The 25885-nt window shown below is 42.6% G+C and overlaps 1 protein-coding gene across 2 annotated transcripts in view; it reads left to right on the top strand.

The window, feature by feature from the left end:
• Window positions 1-25885, top strand: part of SRGAP1 (SLIT-ROBO Rho GTPase activating protein 1) — a 252847-nt gene that overhangs the window by 134142 nt on the left and 92820 nt on the right. For both annotated transcript variants that reach the window (XM_045033003.1, XM_045033011.1), the window contains exons 2-3: window positions 148-343; window positions 10724-10886. In XM_045033003.1, the coding sequence (XP_044888938.1) occupies window positions 148-343; window positions 10724-10886 (359 nt within the window). The remainder of the gene's footprint in view (window positions 1-147; window positions 344-10723; window positions 10887-25885) is intronic.

Raw genomic sequence — 25885 nt, forward strand, 5'->3', positions numbered from 1 at the left:
CACCATATAACTTATATATGTATATAGCTTAGATTGTATTTTTTCCTCACACTCGTGTGCTTTATTCAGAATGTGCAGCAAATATTATTTTTGTGCTTTTTTTTCTTCCCTGTTTTCACTGACATCTGTTGTGTGTGTTTCCTTTAGAGATTCGAGCTCAACTGATAGAGCAGCAGAAATGTCTGGAGCAGCAAACTGAAATGAGGGTGCAGCTTCTTCAGGACCTGCAGGATTTTTTCCGCAAGAAAGCAGAAATAGAGACGGAATATTCCCGCAATCTAGAAAAATTAGCAGAAAGGTTCATGGCAAAAACAAGAAGTACAAAGGACCATCAACAGTACAAGTAAGATAGGTTCTAATACTTAAACTCAATTCACTTTCCAGTGTTAGAAGTGGGTTAAGTTATTTATTTTGTCAAAGGTCCAAATACTGTGTAATCAGTCATCTCCCTTGCATTTTGGTCCCACTGACTTGTGGTACTGTTTAATTAGTGACTGTTCATAGCAGATTGTATCAATCTCTTGACATTTAAATTGCACAAATATTATCATGTGAAAGAACTTAGTGGGAAAACAAAATGTAATACACAGCTGGAAGAGATGCACAGCACTGTATATGCAAAACTGTGTGCTGATTGTTGTGATGGAGTTTTCAGAATTTGACAGGCTCATAATAAAGGCTGATGAGCCTTCCAAGAGGTGCCAGGAAGAAGTAAAAAAAAGAGAGAAGAGGAGGGAAACTTGTTGTTGTATGTATTGTTACATATGGGCTTTGCTGCCTCTTTATTGCTGCTATCCTTAGAAACAAGGAAGAGTCAGATTTCATACATGGCTAATGGTTGTATATGGATGTGCATAGACTATAGTAACTTTTGTGCAACGCAGAGCTGGTGAAATACTATTTGTCAAATAATTTATTTGGTACATTTTGCAAAATATTTCAAAAAAATTATTTGTTGAAATAGTCTCTTCTATGTATTTGCCCAACTTACAGAGCTGGTTGAATAATTAATGAATATATTAATTTTATTTATTATGTGCATCATAGAATCATAGAATATCAGGGCTGGAAGGGACTTCAGGAGGTCATCTAGTCGAATCACCTGCTCAGAGCAGGACCAATCCCCAACTAAATCATCCCAGCCAGGGCTTTGTCAAGCCTGACCTTAAAAACCTCTAAGGAAGGAGATTCCACCACCTCCCTAGGTAACCCATTCCAGTGCTTCATCACCCTCCTAGTGAAAAAGTTTTTTTTATTATCCAACCTAACCCTCCCCCTCTGCAACTTGAGACCATTATTCCTTGTTCTGTCATCTGCTACCACTGAGAACAGTCTAGATCCATCCTCTTTGGAACCCCCTTTCAGGTAGTTGAAAGCAGCTATCAAATCCCCCTCATTCTTCTCTTCTGCAGATTAAACAATCCCATTTCCCTCAGCCTCTCCTCATAAGTCATGTGCTCCAGCCCCCTAATCATTTTTGTTGCCCTCCGCTGGACTCTTTCCAATTTTTCCACATCCTCCTTGTAGTGTGGGGCCCAAAACTGGACCCAGTACTCCAAATGAGGCCTCACCAATGCCAAGTAGAGGGGAATGATCACATCCCTTGGTCTGCTGGCAATGCTCCTACTTATACAGCCCCAAATGCCATTAGCCTTCTTGGCAACAAGGGCACACTGACTCATATCCAGCTTCTCATACACTGTAACCCCTAGGTCCTTTTCTGCAGAACTGCTGCCTAGCCTAGTCTGTAGCAGTGCATGGGATTCTTCCATCCTAAGTGCAAGACTCTGCACTTGTCCTTGTTGAACCTCGTCAGGTTTCTTTTGGCCCAATCCTCTAATTTGTTTAGGTCCCTCTGTATCCTATCCCTACCCTCCAGCATATCTACCATTCATCCCAATTTAGTGTCATCTGCAAACTTGCTGAGGGTGCAGTCCACACCATCCTCCAGATCATTAATGAAGATATTGAACAAAACCGGCCCCAGGACCGACCCTTGGGGCACTCCGCTTGATACCGGCTGCCAACTAGACATGGAGCCATTGATCACTACCCATTGAGCCCGATGATCTAGCCAGCTTTCTATCCACCTTATAGTCCATTCATATATAAAACCAGATTAGCTCATTCAAACTATTTTGCAATTAGTCAAAATACTGGTGAATGATCAAAGACAAATGCATTTAAGAGCCAATGGCTGAAAGCTGAATCTAGATCAATTCACACTGAAAATAATGAGCAAATTCTTAACAGTGATGGACAAGGCCTGGAACTACTTATCAAGGGATGTGGTAGATTCTCTAACTCATTGTGGCAGTGCTTGCAATTATATCCCTTGAATCACATGATTATTTACGAATTGCTGCAAGAAAAAGAAAAAAATGTCAGGCCCTGTCTACTCTAGAAAGGGTTTGTTGGTATAGTTATATTGGCAAACTCTCCTAGTGTAGAAGCAATGTATACCAGCTAAACGGTTCTTATGCAGTAAAGCTTCTTCCAGTTTCCCAAACGAAATAAGCTATGCCAGCAATAGGATTTTTTTCCCCAGTATAACTGTGTCTACACTATAGTATAGTACCAGCAGGTAACTGGACTCCTGAGGCCACACATCCTGATCCACCCCTTCTCCCCAAAGCCCCACCCCCCTCTGCCTCTTTCCCCAAGGCCCCATTTCCATCGTTCTCTCCTCTCCCCCCGTTGCTTGGTGGATCGTCTCAAGAAGCCTGCCTGCAGATAGAAGGCGGTCCCAGCTGAGCAGGGGCTGGGGCAAGTTAATGAGCCAGCACCTCTCCCCTCCCCACGGTAACTGGACATTTGATTCAAGTGTGATTTAGGGTTGTGGGTCCCCTTTTCAACCGGTCGAAAATGGGCACCTGGCAACACTAAATGGCACCCAGACACAAAAGCCAAAAACCAGACTGTCTAGGTGGCAAACTCCGTATTGGCCAGGAGTCTCCCAGATCAGCATCAATCTCCCATTGGCTACTGAAACCAATCCAGGATATTTTAATGGGCCGCTAGAAGTCCAGTTGATGGGGGCGGCGCAGCTGGGCTACCTTCCCTAGCTCTGCACAGCCTCCGGAAGCAGCCGGCACGTCCCTCTAGTTCTTAGGTGCAGAGGGGGCCAGGTGGTCTTTGTGCACTGACCCCACCCTGAGCACCGACTCCACAGCTCCCTTTGGCCAGGAACCATGGCCAGTGAGAGCTGCGGGGGCGGTGCCTGCAGGTAGGGGCAGCGTGCAGAGCCACCTGATCGCCCCTGAGCCCAGGAGCTGAACATGCCGGTCGCTTCCAGGAGCCGCCTGAGGAAAGTGCTGCCTAACTGAAGTCGGCACCCTGCACCCCCTCCCGCACCCCAACCCCCTGACCCATCCCCTCACCCAAACTCCCTTCCAGAGCCCGCACCCCCTCCCGCACGCCAACCCCCTGACCCATCCCCTCACCCCCCTCCCTCACCCAAACTCCCTCCCAGGGCCCGCACCACCTCCCACGCCCCAGCCCTGAGCCCCCTCCCTCACCCAAACTCCCTCACAGGGCCCACACCCCATCCTGTACCCCAATCCCCTGCCCCAGGCTTAGCCCAGACCACCTCCCACACTCCAAACTCCTCAGCCCCACCCCCGAGCCCAGACCCCGCACCCTCTCCCATACCCCAACTCCCTACCCCAGCCTGGTTAAAGTGGGGGAGAGCAAGCAATGGAGGGAGGTGGGATGGAGGAGGCGGGGCCTCGGGGCAGGGGCAGGGCAAGGGTGTTTGGGTTTGTGCAACTAGACAGTTGGCAACCCTTGTGGCCACACTACTACACTAGGGCTTTTACCAGCACAGAAATATCTGCTATAGGTGTGATTTTTTTTTCTTGACACTGTAATCAATATAACTATGCCAGCAAAAGTTTTAAATGTAGACCAGGCCTCTGTTTCCAGCACTCATGGTTGCAGAGGAAAACTTTAATCTAAATGCTCAAACACCAAAAGGCAAATAAAAAGAATCTTTTAAAAGATATCATTACTTGTAAAGCAGTGCCACGTCTTTTCAGGATCGATTTTTGCATTCTTGGGGGTTGGCATTTTATCTTTAAATCAGCATTGGATGTCTTCCTAAAAGACATGCTGTAGCTCAACCAGAAATTATGATCTTGACGAATGAATTACAGGGTGAGGTTCTGTGGTCTGTGTTCTGCAGAAGGACAGACTAGATGATGATAGTGGTCACTTCTGGCTTTAAAATATATCAATTAGCAGGATATTTTTAAACTATCTGCTGAAGATCTTTGTAAGTGAATTTAATGTAGTTCACCTACATTTTCAACCATAAGGGAGGATTCTGTGCTCTTTGGCAACTCAGACCTAAATCCTGCATGGGAGGACCTCTGATTTTTGCAATACCAATTTCTGCATTAAACTGAAAATTTTGTGGTAGCTTCCAGCAAACTAAGTGGTGTTTTTTAGTGAATAAATATGAAAATGAATAATATAATTAGTACAGGAATCCTGGTGTTAATATTGTAATAAATAGAATTTACTTTACATTGTCCCCATATCTTCAGTGTGCCACATATTTTTGTGGTGACAAAAATAACTTCAGTTGTATAAATTGTCAAGGACAAAGCTGCAGGTTTTACAACTGGGTAATGCCAGTTGAGGCTTTTGCATGGGGGAAAGGATGCATCTTCTTTCCCTTCTACTCTTGGGAAGCACCAAAATTAAAAGTTATGGGATGTCTTGACCTCCTACTTCCCCTCCCCCAGCAACCCTTGACAGCAGCCTGACTTATAAATTGTTCTGTAGATGGTTTCCTAGTTAACACTCCATTGAGATGAATGGGACAATTCATCACGTTCAGAACTGTTTGCAGACTCTCACACCCAGCACTTAACTTTCCTGACATGAACCAAATGTATTCTTCGCAACTAGAAATGGTATGGCCTGAATATTCTAGGTTCATAAGATGAAATCCTGGTCCCACTGAAGTGAATGGCAACGCTTCCATTGAATGTCAATGGAGCCAGAATTTCACGCATATATTTTAAGGCTGAGGACCACAATGATAATCTAGTAAGAGCTCCATCATAATACAGGTCATAAGATTTCAGTGCAGTAGTAATTTCTGCATCAAGACGAGAAGCTCAGTACACCACCTTGAGCTTACACTATGATATCCCCAGCAAGCCAGTTTGCCTAATGGCCAGTGCCTGTGCTTTGCTTTCTCCCTGAGGGCTATAAACAACAGTATAATGTTGCCACTTACAACTTACCCCACAGCTCTTTCTAAGCAAGCACCTTTATTCTGAAGGTAAAAGCATTACAGAGAAAACCTATTAAAAACAATTAAACACACAAAATATGCCAGGAGTCTTATGGGGTCCTGTTAGATCAAAGTTTTTCCAACCCATTGGCAAGGGTTGACATCCCCCTTCGGCAGAAAGTCCTGTCCATTTGCTGGCTCAGAAAGAGGGCCCTGTGACAGTTCAAGCTCTTCCTTTTATACCCAAAGCCCTTTCTTTGTCGCCATGTCTCTGGAAAAGCCAGCCTGAAGCAGTGTATGAAAATCACTCCGGGGTGGGGGTGGTACCTCTCTAGAGTTGTTCAGTCTCAGTGACTTGCCTTAGTCACCCTCCACTGTTTTTAGTTCCTGTAGTAGCTGTGGTAACCATCCCCTATGGAATAGAACACAATTACACATAAACCATTCATAGATTAACACTATATGGTCCCTAAAGATATTGCACTTTGACAGTGAATACCAAGGAAAGTGGTGGATTTTCCCTTTCTTGATGTCTTCAAATCAAGACTGGATGCCTTTCTGGAAGATGTGCTTTATTCAAACAAAAATTATTGCACTGAGTTCAGAGATCATTCTATGAAATTCTAAAGTGTGGGTAATACAGGAGGTTAGAGTACATTCATAGTAGCAAATATCTCCAATGGCAAGAGACTAGAACACTAGATGGGGAGAGCTCTGGGTTACTACAGAGAATTCTTTCCCAGGCATCTGGCTTGTGGGTCTTGCCCATATGCTCAGGATCTAACTGATCACCATATTTGAGGTCAGGAAGGAATTTTTCCCCTAGTTCAGATTGGCAGAGACCCGGGGGGTGGGGGGGAGTGGACGGTTCACCCTCCTCTGCAGCATGAGGCACAGGTCACTTGCAGGTTTAAATTAGTGTAAATGGTGGATTCTCTGTAACTCGAAGTCTTTAAACCGTGATTTGAGGACTTCAGTAACTCAGCCAGAGGTTATGGGTCTATTACAGGAGTGGGTGGGTGAGGTTCTATGGCCTGCAATGTGCAGGAGGTCCCTTCTGGCCTTTAAGGCTATGCACCTATAGATTCCAAGACCAGAAGAGACCATTGTGATCATCTAGTCTGACCTTCTGTATAACACAGGCCATAGAATGGTCCCAAAATAATTCCTAGAGCATAGCTTTAAAAAAAAAATCCTCTCTTGATTTAACAATTCTCCTTCGAGTGATTGCTTATGTCCATTTCAATAGGGGTGTGTATGTGCCACATGCACAGTCGTCTGAAGTTTTTTACCATGGCAGTACCCATCGGGTTGGCTGTGGAGCCCCCTGGAGTGGCACCTTTATGGTGGTGTATATAGGTCCCTGCCGACCTGCCACCTGCTTAGTTCCTTCTTACCACCAATGACGGTCATTGGAGCAACTGGTTTCTTGCTTTAGCAAGTGCTTCCTAGCAGTTTTCCCTGCATATAGTTGTTATCCTTCATGATCTTAGTTAGTCAGTTAGTTCATTAGTATGTTTAAATTGGGGGGTTCTCCCCCAATATTTTTCCCAGTCACCGGGGCATGCTGCAGCCTCAGGAGTTCAAGCCATGTGATAGGTATGGTAAGCCTATGCCCAGAGGGATCCGCATGCCGCTTGTCTGAAGTGCCTGGAAGAGGGTCATTCGTAAGACTGGTGCACCATCTGCAGAGGCTTCAAGCCTCTGAGGGAGAGAGACTATCACTTCAAGCTCCTCTTGATGGAGTCCGCTCTCTGGCCCCAACCGGCTCAAGAGCTGGCACTGGCAGCCTCAGGGCACAGCGCACCGGCCTCAGTGCAGGACACCTCAGCACCGAGGAAGGACTCATATAAGGAGCATCAGCACCTTTCCCCTGCGTGGAAGGCTGGCTCATCAGTGCAGTACCGATCACAGTCCCCAGTGTCAGGACCACAGCCAGGGCTCCATAGTGGACGCCTTTCACCTACTGTGGATAAGTCACCTGCTGTATGTGTTCCTGCCCTTTCCCCTCATACACAAGGTCCTCCTCAAGATCCGGCAGGATGGGGCTTCAGTGATCCTCATCGCACCACTGTGGCCCCGACAGCATTAGTTCACCAGACTACTGAACCTATCAGTGGACAGGCCAGTGGCCCTTCCTTTGCTCCTGGACCTTGTCTCACAGGATCACGGCCAACTACAACACGCCAACCTGGAGTCCCTCCACCTCATGGCATGAAAACTCCATGGCTGAACCAGCTTGAACTGCAATGCTCGGACTCTGTTAGGGAAGTTCTGTTGGGGAACAGGATGCGCTCCACTCGCACAACATACCTGGCGAAGTGGAAGCATTTCTCCATTTGGTCCCTCCCTGCAAAAGCCTCTATTGCCCTTGTGCTAGATTACCTCTTGTACCTGAAGCAACAGGGGTTGGCAATATCATCTATTAAGGTGCATCTGGCGACCATCTCGGCCTTCCACCTGTTGTGGCAGGCAGGTCAGTTTTTAGCAATCCCATGGTGGGCCGGTTTCTTAAGGTCTTGGATAGACTTTATCTCCAGGTAAGGCAGCCCGTTCCTCAGTGGGATCTTAACCTGATCCTTCCCAGACTCATGGATCCCCCTTTAGAGCCCCTGGCAACCTGCCCCTTATCCCACCTTTCCTGGAAGGTGGCCTTTCTGGTGGCCATAACCTTGACCAGAAGGGTCTCCAAGCTCAGAGCACACTGACTTCCAAGCCCCACTTCTCAGTCTTTTATAAGGACAAGGTGCAGCTATGCCCTCACCCATTGTTGTTACACAATTTTACGTTAACCAGGACATATTTCTACCAGTATTCTTTCCTAAATCTCATGCCAGCAACAAAGAGCGAGCACTCCATTCCCTGGACGTCAGGCGTGCCCATGCCTTCTACATTCAACGCACAAAGCTGTTTCGTAAGTCACCACAGCTTTTTATTGCAATTGCTAAGAGGATGAAAGGGCTTCCCATCTTATCCCAGTGCATCTCGTCATGGATCATGTCCTCCATCAGAACGTGCTATGACCTGGCTGAGAGCCCAGCCCCAGCGTTGATGGCGCAATGCACAAGAGCACAGGCCTCTTCCACTGCATTGCTCGCACAAGTTCCCGTTCAGGACATATGCAAGGCAGCAACGTGGTTTTCCATCAACACCTTCATGTCATACTATGCCATCACTCAACAGGTGAGGGATGATGCAGCCTTTGGCAGGGCATTACTGCAATCAGCAACTCAGTGAACTCTGACCCCTTCTCCATGGAAACTGCTTGGGAATTACCTATTGGAATGGACATGAGCAATCACTCAAAGAAGAAAAGACGGTTACCTACCTTTCGTAACTGTTCTTCAAGATGTGTTGCTCATGTCCATTCCAAATCCCACCCGCCTCCCCTCTGTCAGAGTATTCCGGCAAGAAGGAACTGAGCAGGTGGTGGGTCGGCAGGGACCTATATACACTGCCATAAAGGCAGCACTCCAGGGGGCTCCACAGCCGACCCAACGGGTACCGCTAGGGTAAAAAACGTCTGATCGTGCATATAGCGCCCGCACACACCTATTGGAATAGACATGAGCAACACATCTCAAAGAACAACAGTTACGAAAGGTAGGTAACCGTCTTTTGTCAGTGATGGAGAATCTACTACGACCCTTTGTAAATTGTTCCAGTGGTTTAAAATGTATGCCTTATTTCTAATCTGAATTTGTCTAGCTTTAACTTCCAGACACTGGATCATGTTATACCTTTCTCTGCTAGTTTGAAGGGCACATTATTAAATATTTGTTCCCCATGTAGATACTTATCGATTGTAATCAAGTTACACTTAACCATCTCTTTGTTAAACTAAATAGATTGGGCTTTAAGGCAGTTTTTCTAATCCCGTAATCATTCTCATGGCTTTTCTCTGAACCCTCTCCAATTTATTAACATCCTTCTTGAATTGTGGGCACCAGAACTAGACACAATCTTCCAGCCGCTGTTGCACCAGTGCCAAATAGATAAAATAACCTCTCTACTCCTACTTGAAATTCCCCTGTTTATGCACCCCAGGATCATGTTTGTTACACTTGGAGCTCATATTCAGCTGATTATCCACCAGGCTCACAAAACCTTTTTCAAAGTCAGTGTTTCCCAAGGTAGAGTCCCCCATCTTATAAGAATGGCCTACATTCTTTGTTCCTGGAGGTATACATTTACATTTAGAAATATTAAAAAACACATTGTTTGCTTGCGCCCAGGTTACCAAAACATCCAGATTGTTCTGAATCAGTGACTTGTTCTCTATTTATCACTCCCACAATTTTTGTGTCAACTAGGTGATCTAATGATCCCTACTGGCCTTAAAATCTATGAAATATATTCTGCAAGGTTTTAATACACTCCTGGTGCACAGAGGGAGAAGTTAAAGAAAAATGCTACTGCTCAAGCTTGGCAGGTAACACTGAAACTGAGATATCAGAGTCCACCACAAGGACTGTTTGCAAGATTTATTTTTTTAACTAATACTTTATACTAGATGTTAATGGTGGGGGGGAAGCCTGAAATCTCAAAAATGTGGTTTTTTAGGTCATTAAGTAAATAATGACTGAACTAACTTAAATTATTTATTTTGGCATTTTTAATAAAAGGTTAGATAAACTATACGTGATTTAAGTATACAGACTGGGGTGGAAAGAGTCTGTAATGGAAACACAAAGATGCTGAACTACTGAAAAATGACCCTGTCATATCAGTGGCCCTCGTACTATATAACTGTAATTGACAATGTTACATGAATATTAGTGATCAAATGGAACTTATGAATGCGGATCAGAGTTAGGAGTCATTATGTACTGTTACAGACATTTTTAAAACTATCAAAATTAAATTCATTACAGTGAACAGTATTTTGATAGACGCACACCTATGATTTCTTTCTTGTAAAGTATTTGGACTATGCTTACTGGGCAAGATTTTCAGTGCTAAGAGAAATAATTGGTACAACTCTTTTGCAATGGCCTGTATAGATTCTGAATGTTTATAGTCCATCTGTGAGCAACTGCAAACTTTGTGTCAAGTTTTTGGTATTTGCAGAGAGATTGTAATGATATGAATTCTTTAGTTTTTCTATTTGTGCCTCATGCGGCTTGTAAAACATGCCTTAAAATACTATATAAAGCTTGACTAACCAAATATATTCCAAGAATGGATTGACTGACTGTTCAGAAACAGATTTAGGTCCAAATCCAGCTTACTTTATTCACAAGAGTAACCCTGTTGACTTCTGTGGGACTACTTGCATGAATAAAGGGAGCAGGGCTTGACTTCTAGCATTTATCCTGGCAGATTTATGTGCATTCTTTCTTTACAGAGATCAGTTGTTCTTTAATTTAATTAAATTTAAAATGTTGGGTTCATGTTTATGTATATCTGGTGGAGGGTGGGTGTGGCAGGGAGATTATTTCTGGTATGTTAATTATGTAACATATGTATACTCTTTAGGAAAGACCAGAATCTCTTATCTCCAGTGAATTGTTGGTACTTACTCCTTAACCAAGTGAGAAGAGAAAGCAAAGACCATGCAACTTTGAGCGATATCTATCTGAACAACGTTATCATGCGCTTCATGCAGATAAGTGAGGATTCCACCAGAATGTTCAAAAAGGTAATATATATCATGTTGAATTTTAGTTACCATTGAAAGGCAAATGTCTAAGAGGTAGAATTTTAAGGGAAGATTCAGCAGTGTAGTAACATAATCTGCTTTAGCATATTAATAGATTTTTCATGGCATTTTTCACAGGGAAAATTCTTACTACAATTCTTACTATCTGATGGTAACCTCAGGAACTGAAGTGCTTTAAATTCAGGAGGTGAGGAAGAAGCCCTGTTCTTTGCTCAAAAGTGTATTGCGTAGGCAGGCAGGAAGGAAAAAAACGGTTCAACCTAGAAGTGACAAAAGAATGTTGTTGGATTATTTGCAGAAATGCTGTATGGCCATGGTGGTTCTTCATGTACATGCAGCTGTGTATTCCACTTAGGTGTGTGGGCGCCGAACTCATAGGAGCCAGATAATTTTGCGTAACAGTACTTGTAAAGGGGCAGTGCTTGTGCCTCATGGCTTAGTTTCTTCTTATCACCAGTGGCTGGAGTTGGAGTTATGTGTTGTTTTCACCCCACAATCCCTCTATTTCCTAGTGACTTTTCTAGTTGTATTGAGTTAATTAATACTCTTAGTACTGTATTAGTGTTAAAGTATTTCCCTGATGATGCCCTCAGCAGGGTTTAAACATTGTCCGTCGTGTGGGGGACTGGTCCCCGACAATAATCCCCACACACACGGTGCTTACCATGCTGAGGGGAAGCCCACATCAAGAAACAGTGTTGGATTTGCAGATTGTTCTCCAAACAAATTCAGGTGGCGAGCGATCTTTGTCTAAGCAGCACCTGCTTGAACAGGCCGTTCAGCCTGCTTTGGCACTGAGGTCCTCATCAGATCAGAGGTCGGCCTCAGGTTCTGAGAGTGCTGCCGTTCCATGCTCTGGAACTGGTGCCTCTCCAAAGACATGGAGGAGTCATTCCCTGTTGAGTGCGCCGAGGAAAAAGCCACTCCAGGTGGCATGGTGTTTCATCTGCCTCCTCCAGAAGAAGCATGTATCAGCATGGTGTGAATGCCAGCACACGGGATGGAGTAGGTCTCATCAATCATTCCCTGATACCAGGCAGTGAGGTCAGAGAACCCCTTACCATCGACTCCAGTTTCAGCACTGGGGCTTCCATTGAGTCTGGTGCCAACAAGGGTGATGCAGCACCATCTGTTTCTGCGCCAACGGACCTCCTCTGCCTTCATGTTCCAACCTCTCCCTTGGTCCAGGACTTTGCCAGTGCTGCATCATTTATAGCCCCATTTTCTGAGCAGGCCACTGAACCTGTGGGTCTGTTGGCACCATACCTCAGTGTTACCCGTACACAGTCAGTGGAAGCAGGGCTGAGGCTAGGCTCGACCTCTTCAGTACCAGGAATTTTTTAGCACCGCTGCTGTCAGCTTCATTTTCATCCCAAGACAATTCTGTGGTGCTCGACTCTTCCTCTCCTTCAGTACCACAGGATTTTAAGGAGCACTAGAACCTTTTGTGGTGCGTTGCTGCTTCTTGGGTATTCAAGCAGAGTTCCTGGAGGAGAACACCCATGCGTTGTTGGATATCCTACAATTGTCTGCCCTGGGAGAGATGCCCTCCCTATTAACAATGCACTCCTAGAGCTTGCTAAGATTCTCTGGAGTATGCTGGCTTCGGTACCACCTATAGCAAAGCACATGGAAAACCGCTACCTCATTCCAGTGCGGGGATTTGAGGGTTTTTACTCCCATCCAGCCCCAAATTCCTTGGTCATAACAACAGTGAACAATAGAGCTTGGCAAGGCAGATTTCTGTCCACTCCCAAGAATAAGGACGCTAAATTAATGGACCTGATGGGTAGGAAGATTCACACCTCCTTCTCCTTGCAGATGCGGATTGACAACTAGAAGGCATTGGTGTCCAAGTACAAGTTTGTCAATTGGACAGCTATGTCTAAGTTTGCAGGTTTTCTGATTTTCTTGTGTTGTCAGTTCAGCTTTCCATACCCTTTCCTCTTCATCCCAACCTACTCAGACAGACTCCAGTCACACCTTGCATCCCGTGCTCAGTTCACTGTATCTCACGGTATGGCTCCATCATGGCTGAATAAGAAGGAAATGTGGTGTTTGGTGGCTGTTCAACAAGTCCTACTCAACAGTAGAAAGCCCTCTACCTGAATGGCCTATTCAGTGAAATGGAAGTGGTTTTTATTATGGTTGTTGGCCTCTGGAATTCAACCGACGCTGGCTTCTATTCAAGACATTTTGCAGTATTTGCTGCACCTTCAATCGTTGGGCCTTGCGCGTAACTCATTGACAGTACAACTGGCAGTGACATCAGCATTTCATCTCTCCATTCAGGGAATATCAGTCTTTTCCAGTGCAATGGTAACAAGATTATTAAAAGGGCTTCTTCATCTCTGTCCTCTGGTCCGAGAACTGGTTCCTCTGTGGGACCTTAACATGGTCCTAGTGGCTTTAATGGGACCTCCATTCGAGCCCCTGGCATCTTGTCCCTTTCTGCTTTTGTGTCAGAAGACTGCATTCCTGGTAGTGATAACATCCTCAAGGGAGAGTCTGTGAGTTGCAGGCTCTGATAGCAGACCTCCTTATACACAGTGCTTCGAGGACAAAGTGACAATGACCACACCCAATTTTTTTGTCTAAAGTGGTTTCTCAGTTTCATTTGACCCATGCAGTAACTGTGTTCTTTTCTAAGCCACATTAATCTCTGGAAGAGCAGCATCTTCATACACTTCATACACTAGATGATACTAGAGGTCAGGTCTAGCCTTCTATCTGGACAGGACTAAAGTGTTTCGTGTTTCACCTGGCCTGTTTGCATCATATGCAGATTGTATGAAGGGACAAGCAGTCTCTTCACAGTTGATCTCTAAATGGATAACATCCTGTATTAATACTGCATAAAAAATAGCTTTGGCTACACCTCCTCAGTAAGTGCAAGCTTGTTCTATGGGAGTGCAAGTAACATCAATAGCGTTTCTCAGTGACATTTGCAGGGCTGTTGTGTGGTCATCCATACATACATTTATGGACCATTATACCATTAACTCATCTTCCAGGGCTGATGCAAGTTTTGGTAGGGCAGTCCTGCAATCCTTGCTTAGGTAGATTCCAAGTCCCGCTTCCTGGGGGGATGCTGCTTGTGAGTCATCTAAGTGGAATACACGGCTGCATCTACTCGAAGAAGAAGAAACAACAGGATTGGAGTCTACTCTCTGGGCATTCAGTGTGAAGGAACTGAGGGGGATTGGGGTGGCGCCATCTCAAATAAGCAAGGGAGGGGCTATTGCCATGAGGCGTGAATGCTGCCCCTCTATGGGTATGGCTAGGCAAAATTCTCCAGCTCTGGTGTTCTGGGCTGTACACACTTAAATGGAATACACATCTGTATCACATCTCATCTCAAAGAACCCAAGTTACAGTAAGTAACCATGTCTTCTCTGCCTTGAGAGTGTCTCTGGTTCAAGTAGAAGGGTCTTGGGTTCCAAGAATTAAGCTTGTGATCAGTTTGTCACAAAGGTGATGCCTGGAGATAGGGAAGTAGCCATGTGCTATGCTTCCCATAGAAGACTCCCTCCCCCATATTTAATTTTTGTTTAGTTACAGTTATTGGGATTTCACTGAAACTTCTTTGTAAAAGTTTTACAGGTGTTTTGTTTAAAAGATTAATAGCTTCATGATAAATACATAGTGCAGCTTCCTCTCTGGATAAGAAAGGACAGTAAGGCAGCCTCAGTTTGATGCTTGTGAGTGGAGTCTTTAGCTATCATCAATAGTGTGTTCTACAATAAAACAGAATGTAAATGCATGATCATCAGTTACTGTGTGATTCTGTAGGCATTGATTCTGGGTATTACAAAAATGAGTTCCAAAAGAATTAAGGTTCAAGGTATACATTCACCGATTGAATGATGGTGTTTCCTACTGGCATTCAGGATGCATGATTTCTGGTTCCAGAAGAGGCTTTCATTTGACACAGTCCTGAAAGTTCCTGTTTCACTGGACAAAGGGAGGCTGTACATGGGGATGGATGCAGCTGGACCCAAGAGCTACTTAGAGAATGTAGAAGAAGAATGAGGAGGAAAGGGGGTAAAAACAATTTCATGTAATATGATGATGTGCAATAAAACCTGTGGTAGAAATAAAACTAAACTAAAATTAATTGCTTTATCACTCTTCCAATATCTTGATGACAGAATGTTCTGTCAGATGCATGAATCTGTTGTACACAAACCACTATTTTTGCTAATATGGAAGATATACAGATGTTGAACAACTAATCAGGAAAGCATTTTTAATCCGTTCCAGCAAATAATATATATGCTTACCTCTCATTGACTTCAATGGGAATGCCATAAGTAGAAGGGTTTCAGTAATGGGCCCATTGTTACAAACACAGGTGGATCAATTTAAAGAATTAAGACTCAAATTTCATAAGAGGAAATTTCTGAGCTTTTCATAAATATTGATATCTGAAGCTAACACTGGAGCCTAATCTACACTAAAACCCTCCTAGAGCAAACACAGCTTATATGTGCCAATATAAGTGCATCTATACTAGGGCTTTTGCGAGCATAGAAATGTTGCCAAAAATCACACCCCTAATTGACATTGCCACAGGAGCAAAAATTATAGTGCAGACCTGACCTTTATCATTTAATATTTTTCTTTTTCAGAAACATTTACAGACAAGTTCTGCTGCTAAATAATTTGAAGATTTTAGTGTTTACTTGCTGTGTCTAAAAATGAAATTAACTGACTGTGAATCAAGTCTACTTAAGCAGTAGTTTTTGCTGAAAAGGTTACTGCTGGCTTGTAGCAATCACCTTGATTATTTAAACACCCTATCACCAGCTTCTGTGTTGCAATTTTGAGGATGACAAAAAATGGCAGGTGGAGTGAATATTACAAAGCATTCATTTTATTGTATAATTGAGATATCCTTCTGGAATCAGGGTGTATTTTTGGATGCTGAATGGTCCATAAATCATTAACCTTGACCTAGTTTTAAAGATACTTTGACTACCTCTTTTATTATAGATAATTATGCTGATTCACCATACTCACTGGGCTTTCCTGCCTCTCTTCACTACCTCTCAAGCAAAACAACCGCCCGATCTTTTCATGCTGTTCTCCTTGCAGCCACAAGTAAACTCCATATTGAACTAAATTTTTTCTTGTTTGCTCAGAAATTCTTCATTTATTAATCTTTTGATGCGTCCTTAATCTTCCCTAGTAGTTTGATACTTATCATACAACTAAAGTGTGCGTGTTTAGTAGAAAACACCAGAAGATGAACACAATAGTTCCAAAATGAAATTGCTGATATCAGTCAATATCTGTGGGACAGACTTTTTGTTCTGCAATATGAACCACAAGTCTTCCCTGGATAGGAGGCACTTCTTACTTACAATAAAAGTATATCGTGTAGTTGTAGCCATGTCAGTCCCAGGATATTAGATAGATAGAGAGATAAGGTGAGTGAACTAATGTCTTTTATTGGACCAATTCGTAGTACCTTTTCCAGACTTGAAGAAGAGCTCTGTGTGGCTCGAAAGTTTGGCTCTCTCACCAACAGAAGTTGGTCCAATAAAAGATATTACCTCCCCCACCTTGCCTGTCTTGTAATACAAGGAAACACAGCAATTAGGCTGCATATTTAAGATATTTATATCTTGATAACAGGTCATGCTTTAACTAAATAACTTGTATAATACAAGTATCAGGGAGGAGCCGTGTTAGTCTGTATTCACAAAAACAACGAGGTGTCCGGTGGCACCTTAAAGACTAACGGATTTATTTGGGTATGAGCTTTCGGGGGTAAAAAACCCACTTTTTCAGATGCATGGAGTGAAAATTACACATGCAGGCATTATTATTCTGACACATGAAGAGAAGGGAGTTACCCAACAAGTGGAGAACCAGTGTTGACAGGGCCAGTTCAATCAGGGTGGATGTAGTCCATTCCCAATAATTGAGGAGGAGGTGTCAATGCCAGGAGAGGAAAAGTTGCTTTTGTAGTGAGCCAGCCACTCCCAGTCCCTATTCATGCCCACATTAATGGTGTTAAATTTGCAAATGAATTTTATTTCTGCAGTTTCTCTTTGAAGTCTGTTTTTGGAGGTTTTTTGTTCAAGTATGGCTACTTTTAAATCTGTTATAGAATGCCCAGGGAGATTAAAGTGTTCTCCTACTGTCTTTTGTATGTTATTATTCCTGGTGTCCAATTTGTGTCCATTTGTTCTTTTACGTAGAGACTGTCCAGTTTGGCCAATGTACATGGCAGAGGGGCATTGCTGGCACATGATGGCATATATCACATTGGTAGATGTGCAGGTGAATAAGTCCCTGATGGTGTGGCTGATGTGGTTGGGTCCTCTGATGGTGTCGCTAGAGTAGATATGAGGACAGAGTAGGCAACAAGATTTGTTATAGGGATTGGTTCCTGGGGTAATGTTTCTGTGGTGTGGTGTGTAGTTGCTGGTGAGTATCTGCTTCAGGTTGGGGGCCTGTGTGTAAGTGAGGACTGGCCTGCCTCGTTGCCTATTCTGTCCCCATATCTACTCTAGCGACACCATTAGAGGACCCAGCCACTTCAGCTTTTAATTTACTCTTAATGCACCTTATTTTCCTGTTAAATCCTCAGATGTGTTTATTTGGTAAGGGAGACTGAAAATAAGCATATAATCTTTTCCCAGTTTAATTAAAGTAAGTCCTTCTTTTATTCATGCTTTTACCTGCAGTTGCACAATTAATTCTGTGACACTGACACACCTAAAAAAACCTATAGAAAAAGAGAGCTGGAATAATTAGGTTAATCTGTCTCTGGGCCTTGGTCTGGCTCCTTGATTTCAAAGCCTTCTCTGTCTAGGCTGCAGCCATTGGTTTGTGTGTCTTGTTTCTAAGCAGAAGTTCCTACAGGTAGGCGCCGATTAGTGCTTAAGGTACACTGACGTCTATTCGTTTTTCAGCAGCAATATCAGGCAGTGACATGATTGTAATGTCCTTTTAGATCATAGAAAGCTCCAGGAGGTTTTACCTTATTAATTATAATCTTTCAGTTTAAGTGCTATAGAGATGCTCACATGCATCTGACGAAATGGGTATTCACCCACGAAAGCTCATGCTCCAATACGTCTGTTAGTCTATAAGGTGCCACAGGACTCTTTGCTGCTTTTATAGAGATACCCAGTTATAGCATTTTGTGCCCAAAGTTACAAGAGCATATTACTTGAAGTCTTTGGGCCCATGAGCCTCGCTTCTTTGTCAAGAGAAAAATTAGGACAGTCCTAGAGAACAGAAAGAAATAAATCAAGAGAAGTAAAAGATGGAAAACTCCTGAGGAGGTTTAACCAATATATGTGGCTTGGAAATGTTCAGTTGTGTACATAGCTTATGGTATGTTGCATATTTGTTTGGTATAATGAGATGACAAACAGTACTAATCAGGATAATATGGAGACAGCCTGTGTTTGAACTTGAACAAATGGTCCTTGTAAAAGGAACAGAATTATTTTTTCAGCAGAGAATGTCATGTCCTGGAGGTCTTTCCTTGATTGCTTAGGCTTTATATTCCTCTTTCATAACAAGAGACATGAAGCAGATGTCCATGGGCAAGTCTCCAGGCCGCAATGGCATTCTACCTGAAGTGTACTAATGTGGAGGTGCCATATGAGAAGCTATAAAAACAAATACACCTACAAATCAAGTCAATACTAGCTGAACACTGATCTGTTGAAGCAACAGGAGAGAAGAATCCATCCATAACAAGAGATAAGAACTCAGGCCTTTAATGTTAGAAGCCCTGGTCCCAGAGAGCTCTGCTTATCCTATATCCAGATTTAATACACAAGAACATTTAAATTAAACCTTCTCCACAGAGGTTTGCCACCCTCCTTATTCAGTCTTAGGGCTGGTATACACTGAAACGTTACATTGCTATAGCTACATCTCTCAGGTGTGTGAAAAATCCACACCCCTGAGAGACGTAATTAAGCCAACCCAACCCCCAGTGTAGACAGCACTAGGTCAAAAGAAGAATTCTTCTTGACATAGCTAATGCCTCTCAGGGAGGTGGATTACCTATATCAATGGGAGAACCCCTTCTTTTGCTGTAGTGAATATCTACACTGAAGTGCTCATAGACTTTAAGGTCAGAAGGGATCATCGTGATCATCTAATCTGACCACCTACACATTCCAGGCCATCCACCCACTCCTGAAATAGATTCCTAACCTCTGGCTGAGTTACCAAAGTCCTCAAATCATGATTTAAAGACTTCAAGTTACAGAGAATTCACCATTTACACTAGTTTAAACCTACAAATGACCCAGGCCCCATGCTGCGGAGGAAGGTGAAAACACCCCAGGGTCTCTGCCAATCTGACCCAGGGGAAAATTTCTTCCCAACCTCAAATATGGCAATCAGCTAGACCCTGAGCATGTGGGCAACACCCACCAGGCAGATCCCTGGGAAAGAATTCTCTGTAGTAACTCAGAGCCTGCCCCTTCTAATGGCCTGTGTCGAGTCGTTGGGGATTTTTGCTACTGGCATTTGCCGATTGGCCATTTGCCATTGTAGGCAGTCCCATCATACCATTCCTTCCAAAAACTTATCAAGCTCAGTCTTGAAACCAGTTAGATTTTTGCCCCCACTGCTCCCCTTGGAAAACTGTTCCAGAACTTCACACCTCTGATGGTTAGAAATCTTCACCTAATTTCAAGCCTAAACTTGTTGATGGCCAATTTATATCCATTTGTTCTTGGGTCCACATTGGTGCTTAATTTAACTAACTCCTCTCTCCCCCTTGTATTTATTCCTCTGATATATTTAGAGAGAGCAACCATATCTCTCTTCGGTCTTCTTTTGGTTAGGCCTAACAAGCCAACCTCTTTCTTCTCTCATAAGATAGGTTTTCCATTCCTCAGATCATTCTAGTAGCCCTTCTCTGCATCTCTTCCCATTTGAATTCATCTTTCTTAAGCAGGAGAGACCAGAATTGCACACACTATTCCAGATGAGGTCTCACCAGTGCCTTGTACAATAGTACTGACACTTCCCTGTCTCTACTGGAAATACAGTCCTACAGGGCCACAGCTGTGCCACTGTAGTGTTTTAAGTATACACACAGCCTTAATTTATTAGTGGAGATTCTGCTGCAGCTTCCCTCTTAGACAAAACAGTAATGGTTACTAGAATAATTGTGTCCCATAATGTGTATTATGGGAAGTGCAGCGTCTTCCAGGCACACTGACATAATTTTTTTCTCAGACTGTTATTTCCAGGAACTGATTCCACTGCAGATTATCTCTTTTTTGTCTGGTATCATCTTGTATGTTTCTGCCACTTTTTCTCAACAGTGAGGTCAAAAGCAGCATTTTTTTTTCCTGTACTTAGTTTTTTCTCAGAAGGAAAAAGGGAAGGGAAATTCAGGAGACCTCTTTAAAAAGCCTCAAGACCCAAAATGCCTGAAAAGTACAACATAAGGAAATATTTCAAGAGGAAACTCTGGAAATGATACTTGTAAAGTCAAGGAATGATCAAGCATCAGTAAACTTATTTGCACATTTCTATGGGGGGACTTATTTGTGGGGGAGGAGACATCCTGTTCCAAAAGTAGTAAGTCCTGATTATGAAACTGATCTTTTTTTTCCTGTGTAGGTTTTCAGGGTCAAAATTCGGTTAGTTTAATCTAATTCAGTATTTCCAACTCTCACTATTTGATCATGACTCTAGTAATTTTGGGAGGTGTTGTTTACCTGTCTCATGAAAACATGATGAAAGACTGCCAACTCCTGAATTTTACCTTCTTCAAAATGGCCACTGTCGTCTTTTTACTGTCAATGGGTCTGTTATGAGCTGGATGAAAACCTGTTATGGATTTGAACTAAAACCATATTCACCCTGATTTGTGAACATGCCCTTCACTGAAGATAGTTGAAGAAAATACTTAGAGGAGGCACACCTAAAACAAGTCCAGATGGAATCTGCCCAGAAACTAGCACGAGGTGGGCAGAGGGTTCCACTGGGTATTGTGACCAAGTGTGGGAGGGGAGGTGGGAGACGCACACAAACTAGGAACAGACAGCTCAGCTAGAGGGGCAGGACAAGAGTGAATAGCAAAAAAAGCCAAGCACAGCTTGAGTACAATGTGACCATGGAAAAAGAGAGAGAACTTCCGAGTTTGTTGGCTGAACAGGCTTGGGGCTCTAAGCTAACAAACTGCTCCTTTTTGTTCTTGGTTTCTCATGCATTTGGAGAAGCAGGACTTTGTACATTCTTGTAAATAAACAAGATTGCATAAAAGAAAATATCAGACTCCATCAATTTCTACTTCTAACTGGCACATCTCCAGGGCCCCAGAATTTGACTTGTTGAAAAGAGGAACAGGTCTGAAGCCAGCAAGATGGCTGCCATTTCCCTACAGTCTGTCTGCATGTGGAAGTGAGGGTGTCCTTTATAAAGTTGGCTGCCACTAATTCATAATTGATGTTCGGTGTGCTGGATGAACCCTGAACTAATTGTATCACCATTTTGTAAAATAGGAAGAATGCTGGAATTAGGTGTACAGCTGGCTGAAACTTGGGTTTTCTGGTTCATGGGAAATTTCAATATGGTGAAATTTTCATTCTAATTTGGAACAAAACCAACCAATTTTACAAAAATTTCCCATGAACTGGAAATTTAAAAAAAGATGTTTGGAAAACATTGTCACATGGTGTTTCCAAAAGGAAGTATGCTCCCTTGGTCCTGACAGCTGCTGGCTGAGACTGATAAGAATCAACTTCAGTCAGCAGCTGCCAGGCTGGTTGGGGTCTGCAGCTCCATGGCAGCCCTGCTATGTGGACTGTCCTGAGGCTCAGGCCCCCAGCCTCCTGGGCCAGCTAGCTCACCAAACTACAGGAGTCTGACAGCACAGGAAGAGAGCTGGCCTGGGATTCTGGAAACTCTGGGGTCCCTAGTCCCAAGACAGTCCACATGGTTGGGCTGTCCCAGAGCAATGGACTCTGGTAGCCCAGAGTTCCTTGCCCTAGGGCAGTCTGCATTAGTCCAATTTAGCACTTAAGCTTTTCTGCCTTTTAGTTGCCAGCATATAAAAGCAATAGAGATTGCAATTTTATGTGCAAAATGAACACCACCATAAGACAGAACCTCAAACAGCAGAGCTCAAACCTATTAAAATGCTGTGTTCTTGCAGATCTTGTCAGACAGATGGGGCAGATGTGCTTCAATTGAAGAATAAAGGAATAACAAAAACCAACAAATGTGAAGAGTATCTCGCAGAACATTTATACAATGATACTGGCTGTTGCTGTGTTAATAAGCAACTGCATTAATACATATACCCAAAATCTTTAACCATATTTGTGTATTTATAATTTATAAAAACTTAATTTCTTTGGACAGAAACCATAATGAGCTGAGATGAAGATATCTCCAGTGTTTACAGTAAAAGAGGTTGGGAAGTGAAGTACAATAAATATTTAAATTCCATAATCTTGTAATTAACCGGAAATATGACTACCTGCCAGCTCTAGTTGAAAATTATAAAAACACAGGATATATAGAGAATCTCTGCATCATTTTCTTCTCATTAAGATTTAAAGGAATTACATTTAACAATTAAAGGCTAGATAAGCGATTAATCACTGCAAACTGGTAGATCTGGGCCAATTTTACTTTGGTTTAGCTATCTGTCTATAGAGAGTCACTACAGCTGGTGGTGTATTTTTAAGACGGCTTATAGATGACCTTTTCTGAGAGAAACAAGCCGAATCATTTTTGTTGGGTTTGGTCCTGCTTTGAGCAGGGGGTTGGACTAGATGACCTCCTGAGGTCCCTTCCAACCCTGAGATTCTATGATTCTAAGAGAAATATTCCATGAACAGTGTTACTGAATGCTGTAACTGATGGTAAAATAACATGTCCCAAACATAGATGTTACAGCATTCCAGGAAAAATTCAGCATAATTAACTATAAAATTGAAATGAAAACCAGTCAAATAATAATTTTGGGTTCAGTGCTGCTCCAATTGAAACTGCTGGAAATACTTGCGCTGAGTCAGTGGGAGCCAGCCATTAGTGTGTAGTAAAATGTTAGGTGTATGAAACGCAAACAATAAATCTAATGAAATCTTGATATACTATCATTATGCATATATGCCAGTGCTGCAAGTGTCATTAGAGAGAGCAAAACATGAATTGTTTGGGTTTCAAAATTTGTTGGCAATCATTTTTTTTTCTCTTGCAGTTTTAGACATTAGGTGTTAGACTTTCTGTTTCCCCAAAAACAATTCCCACCTCCCCCATGTCAGGTAGTACATCTTGTATGTATGTATGCCTGTGTTTAACTAGAAGCATGTGAGTAATCCCATTGATTTACAGGTGCAGGGCACTATTTTGTACATTTTCTGGATACACTGATATTTACTGTATCAATTAAATTAGGAACAATAAATATAGGGGGGGATTACATTTATTGTGACATAGATTAACACCATTTGAAGACAATCAGTATACTTTGAAACTGGATTAGGTATGACTTAAATTATAAACAAATCTTTTACTAAACCAATTAAACACAAGAAGACCACTATTTAATCCATTCTTATGAGGTTGTATTAAGGCCTATGGTCTTTGCTTTTCTCTAAAGTTGTTGAATCAGTTATATCTTGAAAATGTTAAGCACAATGAGGGTTACACCTCAGTAAATTTTTTGAGGCTAGAGCAAAGACCAAGGCTTCTCGCAGCTTGTTTTTAGGATCTTGAGAGACTGGTCAGAGATACTGACTTAGCTCCAGGAAAAGGTGTGCTGTATCTTGCATACTATAATTTGGCTTTGCTGAGGATAAACTCCCAGAGGAAGGTAACATTAAAGCGCACTAAAGTACTGCAGGAGAGGAGAATAAGTAGCATGACTGAAAATGAGGAGAGGGCTGTTAATAACTGAAAAGAAATGCACTGCACATCTGAGGCACACATACAATATATATTACACACTAAAAGCCTTGTTACTAGCCCCTTGAGCCAGTTTTTCCTGATGTTAAATACTAATGCAAAATGCATTAGTTCTTGAGAGTTAGTCCATTGGACTGCTAGGAGCTAGGGGTTAACAAAATCCCTTCACTTATTTCTCTCCCCCCCCCCCCCGCAATTACAGTGGCTAAGTCAGAAATAAACTGCACATCAGCGCCATTACAAGGTTCACTCTGCTTTGAGCAGTTTCTAATCTCTGTCTGCCAGGGTCCCTCTTGTGATGAATTGGTGGAATGGTTGCCATATTCTGTATCCCCCTCTATCCGTTACCCTTCACAATTGCTACTCGGTGTCCTTTCTTCTCGCCATTCTCTGTCTCTCTGCTGTCCTCAGTCTGTTCTTTTCCTGCTCATCTTGGTGTTTTTTGTTTTGTTTCTCTTTTTTACTTTCTATTTTATAATTTTAGCTTGCAACTTTTAAAGCTCCATCTCCCCAGTGGACTTCCCTCTACCCACCCTTGAGACCCATTCATCCAAAATCGATGTGCTGCTTGGGAGAGGAGAGAGGGTCATGCCAGGGGTGGTCATTGGTAGTTCTATGGAGCTGAGCTACTTGTGAATTTGTGGCTGTGCTGAGAACTGCAGGAGCAGAGGAGAAGTTGGAGCCAAGGAACTGCTTCCGGACACAGGAACATATCCCATGGCTATTTGCTTTAAGGCCCAACAGAAGAGCAGTAGGAAAGGCACATGGTTTTCAAAGAGCTACCAGATACTTTAACTGCAACAGTGTTTGCAGTGGGCATGTTGTATTGGGTTGCTTTCTCTTTGCCCCTTCCTCCCCTTCAACACACACCTGAAACTAGTCTGGGCACTTGCCTGCCAGATTAGGAAACACTGCTTTAGAATCAACATTACTTTGGGTTTTGATTGGTATTCAGGCAGTAATGGTGACTGAAAATATGGATGTATTGAGTGGGGGTTGGGGACTGATCTCGCCTCAGGGTTTCTCCATGGATTTGTTTCCAACCTCAAGTCCTGCTTTATAGTCTGGCTATTACCATGTTGTTTAAATATCTTGGTCTGCAAAAAATATTTTTAACACAGGCCAATCGTATTTAGTTCCATATAAAAGGTTACCTGAAGGAAAAAAGGTCTGAGTTCTGTGAAGTGATAGGCAAGCTGCATCAGAATCACTCTGGGCTACTATAAAGCAGGATTGTTAACTTTTAGAGGAAATGTGCCAAATAAAGCAATGAAAGTAGTTTAGATTTTTTTAGAAAGCTTTTACTGTGTTTCAAACTAATGATTTACAATATGTTGCAATACATCATTTATTTTTATGTGGTGTACTATAAACTATGTAGCTTGTAGCACTTGCTCTTTAGTTATCATAACATAAAATGCATTAGTCTGGATTTTGCAAAGACATTGAAGTAGCAAGCCTTGTTTGCTAGACTTTCAAATGGAAGAACCTACTTGAAGGAGAGATTTGGTATTAAAATATGCCAAACTTTCAAAAGCATAAAGAATGAGAGAGATTGTGGTGTATCTGTATACCAGAGCTTCAGAATTGCTGTCTAGATGTGGAACTGGATTCTGTTATGCCTTAGTTACCAAAGCTGATTGTCTGTTACGCAACATGAATCTTGTTAACCCTTTTCCATCTTTCAAGCTCCCAGAAAATTATCAAAAATCATCTCGCTTTAAGGCTTCTAATAAAAATTGAAAAATGATGGTATAGGTGTGATATAGCTTTAAAACGTGGGGATGGTGTGGGGAGGGGAAGCAAATGAAAAATGTTTGTTCCAGAAATTTTGTGTTTCATTTTCTTGGAAAGTTTACTTGATGGCATGTATCCTCTGGCTCTTTGGGGAATTTGGGTGTAGTTTAAAATGTGTGTTCAAGTACAGTTATTCCTACAGGTGTTTCACTGATATTTCAGTATGTCAGTAGCTCTGGATGTGAGTTGGTACGCCGCAGGTGATTTTCCTTCATTTTACATATAAGAATATAGTGCTTTTCACAGCTAAAAACCTCAATCTATTATGA

This window comes from Mauremys mutica, chromosome 1, assembly GCF_020497125.1.
Source record: "Mauremys mutica isolate MM-2020 ecotype Southern chromosome 1, ASM2049712v1, whole genome shotgun sequence".
Lineage (NCBI taxonomy): Eukaryota > Metazoa > Chordata > Testudines > Geoemydidae > Mauremys > Mauremys mutica.